The sequence below is a fragment of the Canis lupus genome, chromosome 16 (assembly GCF_048164855.1).
Source record: "Canis lupus baileyi chromosome 16, mCanLup2.hap1, whole genome shotgun sequence".
In the NCBI taxonomy this organism is placed as follows: Eukaryota; Metazoa; Chordata; class Mammalia; order Carnivora; family Canidae; genus Canis; species Canis lupus.
In genome coordinates this window covers 11,415,284-11,426,847 of record NC_132853.1, presented here as the reverse complement: position 1 = coordinate 11,426,847, position 11,564 = coordinate 11,415,284, and the positions used below count along the sequence as shown (strand labels likewise).

The 11,564-nt window shown below is 55.7% G+C and overlaps 1 protein-coding gene across 1 annotated transcript; it reads right to left on the bottom strand.

Annotated features, from left to right (window-relative positions):
• Positions 1–7,645: 7,645 nt before the first annotated feature.
• LOC140605639 (beta-lactoglobulin-1) lies at positions 7,646–11,021 on the bottom strand. The gene is made up of 6 exons (XM_072777729.1): positions 10,932–11,021; positions 10,408–10,547; positions 9,603–9,676; positions 8,517–8,627; positions 7,892–7,993; positions 7,646–7,662 (listed from the first exon to the last, which is right to left on the bottom strand). The coding sequence occupies exons 1-6, from the start codon at positions 11,019–11,021 to the stop codon at positions 7,646–7,648; spliced, it is 534 nt and encodes a 177-aa protein (XP_072633830.1).
• Between the last annotated feature and the right edge of the window lie 543 nt (positions 11,022–11,564).

Here is an 11,564-nt window from a genome sequence, read left to right as displayed (position 1 = left end):
ATGTGTGCTGGGGGGATTCTGGGGGGCCTGGAAGGCACAGAACCCTCACAATGCTCAGCACCTCGGCAAGAAACCAGGGCCTGTGTTGTTGGTTTGTATTTACCTCAAGCATCTCTCATACCCTCTACAACTCACGGCCACTCAGACCGACTACAGCACCCTGCTGCTCACCACCCTCTCTGGGGGGCCTCTGAGCTGCACAGGTGACCAGGGCGCAGACCAGAGCCTGGAGCAGACACAATGTGGGTCTACAGCATGGGGAGGGGCAGGGAAGTCAGATCAGCCACTGGGGGAGGGGGAGGGGCAGGGAAGTCAGGGCAGCCATGGGGGAGGGGGAGGGGCAGGGAGGTCAGGGCAGCCATGGGGGATGGGGAGGGAGGTCAGGACACTGCAGAGGTGGGCCCTTGGGCACAAGACAATGTCCTGGGGTAGCATGTCTGAGGATCTGATGAATCAGCCCAGCGAGGAAGCCCCCATCCTGGTACCAGGGGACCTTGGCTCCCCATCAGGGGTCCTGGGACATTCTGCCGTGTCTGTCCCCTCTTCTTAGGCAGGAGAAATGGGAGAATGGTCCAGAGGCCCTGACATGAAGACCCTGCACAGCAGCAGACCCCAGCCTGTCCTGAGCGGGCCTCTGCTGCGTGCCAGGCGTCCACAGGCACAGGTAGCTGGTGACCATGAGGTGGATAGAGTCTTCTGGAACGTGTAGCCCGCCCGGGGCTCCACATAGGAGTGACAGTGTCACATTGTGCTCACCTCTCAGGAGGGGTGACGGTTGAGCTGTGTGCTGAGCTGTGTGCTGGGGGAGGGGCTGGGTGAAGGGAGGAGGGAACAGTGCTCTGGAAGGTGAACAACGTGAGCCAAAGCCCTGAAGCAGGCAGGGGACAGGGAATGTGGGAAGGTGAGGACGCTCCACAAGGTCACGAGGCCAGGTCCTGGGAGCTCCTGTGTCACGTACAGACTGTGGTTCCCTCTGTGCGACGGTAGCCAGTGGAAGGGTGTGATTGGGGTGACACTTTGGCTTGTGGGCTGTGAGTCTGTCAGGGTCACCCACTGTCCCCGAGGCCAGGCTGGCGGGGATGGGGAGACGAGGCCACGTCGGGGAGGTCAGGCTCGGAGCAGCAGCCGGGCAGCCAGCCAGCCTGGAGGGCCGAGGTCACAGGTGCCTGGATGCGGGCTGTGGAGAGTGCTCAGGTGGGTGTCAGGAACTGGCTGTGTCCTAGGGAGCAGTGTCCAAGCCCCAGATCGTTTCCAAAAAAGTCAAGAAACTTTTACAAGGTGGACTTGAGAAGACGTCCCTGCTGGAACAGCCAGGGCAGAGCACAGAGGGGCAGGGGGGAGGGGTTTTCTTCTTCCATCTCCCCCTGTCGTGCCCCTACCCCAAGGAGCATACAAGTCATTGACATCAGAGGTCAAGACTGGAGTGTCTGCGGGAGCCTTGGGCCTGCTGGGACTCTGCCCTGAGAGCCCCAGGGACTGTCAGACAGACTTGCTGCTGTGACCATCGTAATCTGGGGGTGAGGTGCTGTCCAGCCCTGCCTGTCTGGGGTCCTCCTCACCCATGGACACGAGGAGACCAGCTCCCAGCCATGGAGAGGTCACTAGGGCCTTCACCAAGGGAGTGTCCCCGCAGCATCCAGCGTGGAATCTGGGATCTCAGGTGACAGCCCTGGGAGGGGTCCCCCCGTCCCCCGTGTCTGTGTGTGGGAATGGGCCTGGGGAGGGGCCAGGCGTGCTGGGCAGGACGGCAAGCACCTGGGCACGGGCTGTGAATCTGAGGCGGGCTCCACACGGTAGCTCACACACGGGGGTCACTCCGCGTGCCTGGGCTCGGTGGACCCAGGACGGTCATGGTCACGGTGATGGCCATGTCAGAGGCTGACACGTCCTTGCAGACCAGACACCAAGCACACGCCGTGGACATCACCGGAGGACATCACGTGGACACCGTGGACATCACGTGGCAGTCCCCAGTGGCTCCTGAGGAGACAGCTCTGAGTCAGGCCTAGCCTGGGGGTTAGGGACCTGCGGCCAAGGGCAGGACGGTGGAGCCTCGGGCAGAACTTCCCCGCAGGCCTTTCTGAATAGTTTGGGTCCTGCCGTGTTCACGGAACGAGAGGACTCGGGTGCCACCAAGCGGCCGTCCCAGGGACGTCAGCGCCTGGCCAGGGCGGGAGCCGAAGCTTTTCCTTCTGTAGCTGTGAGGTTTTGCATTTGAGTCAAATCTTTAGGATTCGGAGGGAGAAAACCTGTGTGTCTGCTCCGCACCAGCCAGACTGTCCCCTTCGGCGTGAAACTCATTTCTGTGAGTGCTTCGCTCCAGCTCCATCCTGCAGACATCCCATCTCCCATCATCCCACCACTTCTGGGGCGTCGCTGGTTTCTCTCCCTTTCGGGGTAACTGAGAGCGAGGAATCCTTTTGCAGAGAGCCGACGGTGGAAACCTGGAGGCCCATCCCTGGATCCCTCCATCCCTGGATCCCTGGATCCCTCGGCAAGCTGGTGGTAACTCCAGGAATGGGAGCTCTGCTGTCGGGTCTCCCCACCGCCCTGACTCCAGGCCAGGAAGCTCAGCTGCAGGGTTTCTCAGGGAGCAGTTTTGATAACGGGCTGGGAGGTGCATAGTAGCAGAAACTTCGGGCCACGCGAGCTTGGGTGCTGGCCCAATGGCCCAGGTGCTGGGCTGCAATGTGGAGGAACGAGGTTCCTTCTTCTGGGGGACCTGGGGAGACTGAGGCAAGGAGAGGCCACTGTTTGCTGGCAGCCCTGCTTGGGCTTAAACACAATTTAGGGAGGACATGGCAGGTTTTAGGGATATCCCACCCCAACACCTGCCTGCTGCCAGGTGTGTTTGTGTGAATCTGTTTCTGGGCTCTTCACTCTGTTCTGCAGATCTGTGTGTCTCCGCCTCTACACGTACCACTGCCTTGATTCTTTGGGCTATATAATAAGATTTAAAATTTATGGATGGAGTGATTGCTCCCACTTTATCATTTTTCCCCAAAATTACTGTAGCTATTCTAGGACCTTTGTCTTTCCATAAACATCTTACAATAATCTTGTCTTCAGAAAAACCCTACTGGGATTTTGACAGGAATTGCATGAAAGCTGTATACCCCTGGAGGAGAATTGATATGTTTTACGCTGCTGAGTCTCGGTTCACGGACACAGTAAGACTATTTATTAGATTTTCCTTGATTTTTTTTCCTCAGTGTGGCATGGTCCTCAGCCTACAGACCCTATGTATGTTTCATTAGATCTACATCAAAGAATTCCACTTTTCTGGGAGTGATTATAAATGGCATTTTAAAAAAGATTTTATTTATTTATTCATGAGAAACACAGAGAGAGAGGGAGGCAGAGACACAGGCAGAGAGAGAAGCAGGCCCCATGCAGGGAGCCCGACGTGGGACTTGATCCCGGGTCTCCAGGATCACGCCCTGGGCCGAAGGCGGCACTAAACCGCTGAGCCACCTGGGCTGCCCTGGCATTGTGTTTTAATTTCAGTGTCCACAGTCCATTGCTAGAAACATAATTGATTTTTGTATGTTTTTCATATATTTTGCCACCTTGATGAGCTCATTAATTCAAGAAGGTTTTGTTGTTGTTTTGTTTTTGCTTTTGTTTGCAGATTCCTTAAGATTTTCTACATAGTTAATTGTATTATCTGCAAATAGAGATGCTTTTATTTCTTCCTTTTGGAACTGTATGCCTTATTATTATTATTTATTTATTTATTTATTTATTTATTTATTTATTTTTTACTTTTTCTTGCTTTATTGTCCTGCCTAGAACTTTCTGCACTCTGATGACTAAGAGGATTGGGAGCAGGAATCCTTGCCATGTTCCATGATTCACCTACTCACCATCCATCCATCATTGATGAAAGCATTCATCATTCCTCATTTAAAGATTTTTTTATTTAAGAGAGAGAGAACATGATTTGGAGGAACAGAGGGAAAGAGAGAAAGAATCTCAAGCTGACTCCCTACTGAGCCTGGAGCCCGATGTAGGGTTCAATCCCACGACGCTGAAATCACATCTTGAGACACAGGCAGAGGGAGAAACAGCCTCTCTGTGGGGAGCCCCATGTGGGACTCGATCCCAGGACCCCAGGATCCCACCCTGAGCCAAAGGCAGACACTCAACCACTGAATCATCCTGCGTCCCAGGAATTAAATTTTCTTAATAAGCATGGGGCTATTCAGATGATCTAGTTCATGCTGGAGGAGTTGTGGTCATTTGTATTTTTTGAGGAATTGGTCTATTTCCTCTGAGTTGTCAAATTTATGTGTATAAAAGTGTTCATAGATTCCCTCATCGTCCTTTGGTGTCTGCAGGGCCTGTGGTGAGATCCCTTCTTTCATTCCTGAGCTAATAATTTGTGTCTTCTCTCTTTTTTTGTTTTGTCGGTGATGCTAGATGTTTCCTTTTCAATGTTTATGTCTTTTCTTTCTTATCATTGTCTTATTGCAGTAAGACCCTCAGCACATATTGAACAGAGTACCGGCAGAGGACAGCCGTGCTTTGCTGTCAATCATAAGGGCAAAGCAATGAGTTTCTCACCCTTAAAAATGACATCCGCTAGTTAAGTTTTTTTGTTTTGTTTTTGTTTTTAATTATCAGTGTAGGGATGTTCCCTTCCAGTCCTAGGCAGGATTTTATTTTCAGCTTCCCTGTAGCTGAGTGACAACTTCTGGACTATAGGTGGAGAAGGGAGGTGACTTGTGTTCCTTTCCGGATGGAGCATTGAACGGATGGTTTGAGGCTCTCTGGAGGTCTACAGTTTCCCTCTATATGGTGACCGGCAACCTCCTGGGGGTGGCTGTTTAACCACCTGGATTCCTGAGTGGCCATGAGGTGCAATATCCCTGCTAAACGGTAAAGGACATTTGCAATAAACAAGAAATATGTCTGATGCTTTGAGTCACTGAGATTTTAAGGTTGTTAATGTGGTGTAGACCAGCTTGTGTTGAGTGACACTCTTGATAGTGAAAAGTTTGCCTTGTTAAAGGGATATGATATATTTGAAGTATTTAAAAAAAAAACAATTAAAGTTACTCTCTTAGCTAGTGAAGTTTGAATGTGTTTTCTAATATGGAAATGTCCTTGACTCTCTGGGTTAAATCATGATGTATTGAAATCATCGTTAGATTCAACGTGGTAATAAATCATTTAGATATTGGTCTTTATCCTAAAAGGGTATGTCTGCCCTCTTCTTCCTTGCCTCCTCCTCTTCCAGCTCTGTCATAGGATAGTCTAGCAACTTCCCATCTGTGTCTACACCTTGGGGCGACTGTCTGAGCTGGGAACCATCTGATAGCAGTTTGGTGGCTCTCGCCTATAGACTGGGGTCTAGAACTGCTCTTTATTTTCTATAGCTATAGTTCTTTTCAAATCTTCTTTTTTAAAATTAAAAATAGGAGCGCCAGGGTGGCCCCGTCAGTCAAGCGTCCGATTCTTGGTCTCCACTCAGTTGTGATCTCAGTGTGGTGAGACTGAGTCCCACGTAGGGCTCCACACTCAGTGTGGAGTCTGCTTGAATTTCTCTCTCTCCTCCTCCCCCTGCCCCCTCCCACTCATGCTTGCTCGCACTCTCTTTCTCTCTCTTTCAAATCAATAAATAAATCTTTTAAAAAAATCTTTAAAAAAATTAAAAATAGATGTGCCATACAACCCAGAAATTCCACATCTGGGTATTTATTTGAAGAGAATGAAAACACCGATTTGGAAAGATATCTGCACCCCTGTGTTCACTGCAGCATCGTTGACAACAGCCAGGACATGGCAGCAGCCTGCATTGTCCCTGGATGAATGGGTAAAGAAAGATGCGGTGTGCATATGCACAATGGAATATATTCAGCAATCACGAGGAGTGGGATCTTGCCACTTATGATGACAGGGGAGGACCTAGAGGATATTGTGAAATAGAAAGACAAACACCATTTGATTTCACTGATAGGTGAGATCTATAAAACAAAACAAATGAGAAAATAAACCACAAAGAAAAAAGCAGACTTATAAATACAGAGAACGAACTGGTGGTCACTAGTGGGTGGGGCGGGCAAAATAGGTCACGAGGATGAAGAGGTACAAGCTTCCAGCTGTAAAATAAATAAGTCACAATGATGTGAAATACGGCAGAGGGAACGCAGTCAGTAACACTGTACTAACTTCATACGGTGACAGGTGGCGACCACACTTGTGCGTTCTGCAGGGTACACCCTTGTCGAATCGCTCTGCTGTACCCCTGAAACTAATGTGATGTCATGGATCAACTATATCTCAATTAAAAATTTAAAATAAATTTTTTTCAAGTTTTCCTTTTAGCCAAAATTGGTCATTAATGTTTTTCTAGAAATGTATCTATTCCTTCTATGGTTTTAAAACATCAAAATTATACATAAACTGTTATGTGTAGGTAACATTTATATATAATTTTACATATATAAAAATATGTGTATATGTTGTTAAATGTGAATTGTTCTGGTTATTGAAGGAGCCCTGGTTCTGTGGGGTTCACTCCTACGTTTATGCCACTAAACGTCTGCGGAAAACAAGTCTCCTTTCCACCTCTGACTGCTTTTCCTAGACCCGCTAACCCGGGGAGCCTCTGCTTCGTTCTCGCCCTGAACGGGTCAGCGCGCTTGTCAGAACGTGAGGCTTGAAGCCCAAGGTCTTCCTGGCGCAGTCAGCCTCATGCTCCTGAGACACAGCCTCCAGGGACACGGGTGGCGCTTTCATAAGAGCACAGAATTTGATTGGCAAGTGATGTGTTTATGGTTTTCTATCGATAGTATCAGATTAAGTGTTCAGCGCTTCTCACTTGTGGTCCTTTGTGACGTTTGCCCGGTGTGCAGGGATGACAGGCACGCCTGCAGCCCCTCGGCTCCTTCCCTGGGCTTGAGAGATCCCATCACGAGTGCCGATGCCCAGATGCCATGGACTGTGGGGTCCAGGCCTGAACCCCGCACCCTCTGCCCCGCATATCCCCCTCCCCGTTGCCCTGCACCCCCCACCCTGCCCACCCCTCATGCCTCAACCAGGAAAGACCCAGGCAGACTGCTCTGGTTTATCTCTTTATTGCTGGAGGAGGAGAGGCTCAGGGCAGGGGGACCCAGGCTGGGGCTCCAAGGAGCCTGGGGACTGGGAGGGCAGGACTGGCAGGACCTGGGACTCCGTCCCTCCTGATTCCTCTGACGGGGTACAGACGGGGTAATGTCACCTCAGGGCCCTGAAACAGACGGGGGCTCCCCTGTGATTCCTGGGGAGCCTATCGGACCCTGAGGGTGGGGCCCGGCCTGTCCGCCTCAGGCTGCGGACTGGTCACCCCACGCCAGCCCCCCGTGTTTGCCCCACCTCGCCCAGGAGAGGCCATGGGGACATCACATGGGAGTTTGACGGGGACATGGGAAGGACACCCCAGAGAGACCACTGGAGAGAGAGAGAGTGGGCATGCGGCCAGCCTGGCCCCCGCAGTCACTGGGAGGGATGCCAGGTTCCAGCCATTCCCGCAGAGGAGCCAGGGCCAGACGGAGGGGACCCGGGGTCCCTTGGGATGCCCCCAACCCGTGCACATACCCAGGCTGGGTGGGCGGGGACAGGGCTCATACGTTACCCAGGAGACGGGTCAGGTGGGAGCTCACTAGATGAGGCACTGCTCTGTGGGGGAGGAGAGCGGTGGGGGGGTCACAGGTCGTCAGGACAGCCCCAGGCCCAGAGGGGATGGAGACGGGGTGGGGAGAGGGATCCCCCTCAGGGGCTGTAACCTCCTGCTCCACCCTGTCCAGGGAGGCCTGGGGGATGGGGGCCAGTGCTCACGGCTGTCTGGCAGGTGAACCACAGGCAGAGTGAAAGCAGGGGTGTGAGGTGTGGGGTGTGGGGTGCTCACCTTCCGCCTGGGTGGGGTTCAAGAGCTGCATGTGCACGGGCAGAGTCTTGAGGGCTCTGTTGAATTTCTCCATGACCTCGTTGTCAACCTCCAGGGTCCTGGCTGTGGGGGTGGGGTGGGGGCTGAGGTCAGTCTTGGGCTCCAGGGTCCCTGTCCCCTCCCTCTCACCCCAGGGCAGAGCAGGGGGTCTGCGTGGACATGGGAAGAGATGGCTGCGGGCTGCTGACATGTGGACCGGGGGCCTCTGTCCCCCGGCTCGTGGTCCCCTGGGGAGTCTGGGAGCCCCGATGGTGCTTCTGGGACTGTGAAAATGTCACTTTATGTTTGTTTTCAGGATGTTACAATTCAAAGACATGTTTATCTCTGACTTGTCGTTTGGTGAAATAAAAGCAACTACGTTTACAAAGGCTTTGAACCTGCCCGTTTAGAGATGGTCACAGCAGCTCACATCTGTCCCTGTCACCAGCTACCCACAGTCCCCAAGGCGCCCTCTTCTTCAGCACCTGACCACCTTCTCCTGACAAGCCCTGGGGGCCCCCTGGGGACTCAAGGCATGTCCACCGCCCACCGCAGGTCACAGGGAGGACCAAGCAGCCGTGCTCTCTGCGGGCACAGGGGCGCATACCCAGGCACTGGCACATGAGGCTCTGCTGGGGGGCGTCCGTGTTCTCCATGCAGAAGAACAGGTAGTTGTCATAGTCCGTGTCGAGCAGGAAGATCTGGTTCTCCTCCACATCTGGGGGGACACCAGGATGGGGTATAGGACTCAGGTTCTCCACTCCAGCAGGAGGGACGTGTGAGGTGCCCATGGCCAGCACCTGGCAAGGCCTGGGCGGGGGGCTTCCCTGGGACCCGCACAAGGCCCCATGGGGCCACCTCCTAGATGGTGCTTGCCCCTCACTCGATCCCGGATGTCCCAGCCCCGCAGCCTGGGACCCAGCGTGGTTAAAAGTGGTTTCCACACTGAGTTTGAGTGAATTGGACACCTCGGGGGGCCTCTGGCGGCGGAGCTGTGTCCCCATGGTGACGAGGGACCAGCACGGGTGGGCCCTGATGCACCGCACTGCCTCCTGGCAGCTGCGCAGCCAGTGCCCACATCCCAGCCCCGTTGCAGCGAATGGTGTGGAGCCCCTGGGGCCGGTCAGCAACGGTCCTGTGAAGCCTCCTCCTCCAGTCAAAGCCAGTCTTGGGGGCTGGCCCGGGGTGGGCAAAGGTGGTCGCAGCCTAGCCTGCCTGCTGGGGGAGGACAGCTGTGGTGGAAGCTGCCCCTGCCGCGGGGCCTTCTCATTTTGGATTCAGTGAGGAATGCAGAAGGAGCATAGGAGGGAATGAGCCCAACAGGAGTGGAGGAGCGGAGGAGCCCCAGTGTCTGGGGCGTCATGGATCCCTGACCATTGGGAGCAGGTGTCTCATTGGGCACAGATGGCCCAGGAGGGCAGGGCAGAGGGCAGTGGATGGACAGGCTCCCCCAGGCCCCGCCCACAGGCAGCGAGCTTGGTCTCCTGGCCAAGCGTGCAGGAGGTGCTTGCAGGGGTGCAGGGGTCAGAGCAGCCCAGCAGAGACTCCCTGGGGCCCCAGGCCACAGCACGGATGGCGGCAATGGCAGTGGGAGCAGGCACTGAGGAGCCCTCAGGCCAGAGCATGAGCCCCACGGCCCTGCCTGTGAGTTGGCGGGTTGGGGTCCAGCATGGCCCAGCAGCCCAGCACTCACAGTTGATCTTGAACTCAGCAGGGACCTCGGTTTTTTCTGCCAGGACCTTCTGCTCAGCACACCTGCCATCCTCCCTGAAAGAAGGTTCCTCCTGTGGGCCGGCTGCACAGGCCTTACTGTGCTGGAGCCAAACCACAGTGGGGAGGAGGGGCCATGCTCCAGGAGGGCCCCGGGCTGGTGGCTGGACCTGGGCTGTACTCATCATAACCTCTAGTGGGTGGCAGGTGACCAGATGGGACAGGACCACGAGGGGCAGATGGAACCAGAGGGAAAACCTGCTGGGAGTGCCCTTGCGCCCACAGTCAGGGGCGATAGTCTGCATTTGGCTGGCCATCATGGGGTGTGGGTCCTACTCTCTGGCCCCCACACTCACTCAGCTCTCTCCTACACCCCACCCCACTCCAGGGGCAGACAGGGCTCATGGCAGGACCTGCCCGGGCCCCCAGGGCCCAGCCCCAGAGCTGACCTGTCAGGCCTCTCTGCACCCTGACCTGGGGCCACCCTTAGAGGTTGGCCTGTTGGCCCAGAGCCCTGGGTGGGGGCTCCAACACACATGGAGCTGCTCCCACTGGGACACTGCCCTGCCCACCTACTTGCCCATCCACCTGCCCGCTCACCAGCCCACCTACCCGCCCACCTGCCTGCCCACCTGCCCATCCACCTATCTCTCCACCTGCCCACCTAACTGCACATCCACCTGCCCATTCACTTGCCCATCCACCTGTCTGTCCACTTGCCCTCCCACCTGCCTACCTAGAAGCCAAACCTTCACTGGCCCCTACCCTGGGAGAGGTTGCACACCCACCATTTGCGCAGAACAATCTCCAGATTGTCCTGGGGGGTGGGCCTCAGCTCCTGGATGTACACTCTCAGAGGGGCGGTCTCAGCATCCAGCAGGGAGATGTCACTGGCCGCCATGGCCATGGAGTGCCACGTCCCAGCCACCTGGGGAAGGGGTCGTGAGCTGCCTCTGGGCCCCTTCCCGTCCCCACAGAGGACTCCCCCTCCCACCCAGGCCAGGGGCCATGTCTAAGCGGGTGGCAGTCAGTGGGCTCCCGGATGACCCTTGGCCATCTACCAGGCACGGGGCTACAGGATTTCCACGCTGGAAATCACGCACCTGTTACCCAGGTGGGTCTGAAGTACAAGTCACATGAGTTCCCTAGAACCTTCTGGGACTAGAGAAACCAAATGACAAGCCACCCTGAAGGCGGAGAGCCAGGGGCAGGTTTCCCTACGTCCCAGCTTCCGCTCATGCCCCAGAGCCTGTGGAGGACCCCCTTCCCTGGCCACCCTGCAGCTCACCACCCACCCCGGCCATCCTCGAACCTTCTGGAGGTCCAGGTCCTCCATGGTCCGGGGGACGACGATGGCCTGGATGCCACACACGAGGGCCAGGGCAAGCAGGAGGCTCCTCATGGCTGCGGCTGTGGTTGCGCTGAGCTCCCGGGAGTGAGCGAGGCCGAGCGGCGGGCTCGGGTCCTTATGTAGGGGCGGGGGCCTGTGGGCCAGCACCGTCCAGTCCCCCATGCGGTTCCCGGAATCCCCGGGCTCATCTCCAGGCCCTCAGGGGGCTTCCTCCACCAGGACAATAGGAGGCCTCTTCCCTCCCAGTGGAATCGGGAAGGTCCCTGTGTCCCTGGGGCCTGGATGGCTCCTGGCAGGTCCCAGAGGGGAGGGTGGGGGCCGGAGGGTGAGGGCTGGCCGCCTGTGTCGGTAACACTTCCTGGGTCGCAGTCTTGGGCAACAAGTCAGAGTCAGCATTGGGCGCAGCTGCTTCCCGGAGGGTGGGCCTCAGGGCTCAGCCAGTGGCCTCAGATCCCCTGCCAGCCCTGGGGTCTGTGGGTGATGTGTCTGTGGGGGCCGTGTGTCCTGCACAAGGGACAGACATCACCTATGTCCCTTTACCCCACTCCTTCCTGCAGCTCCCCACCGCCTCCCCGGGTCACCCATGCCCAGCCT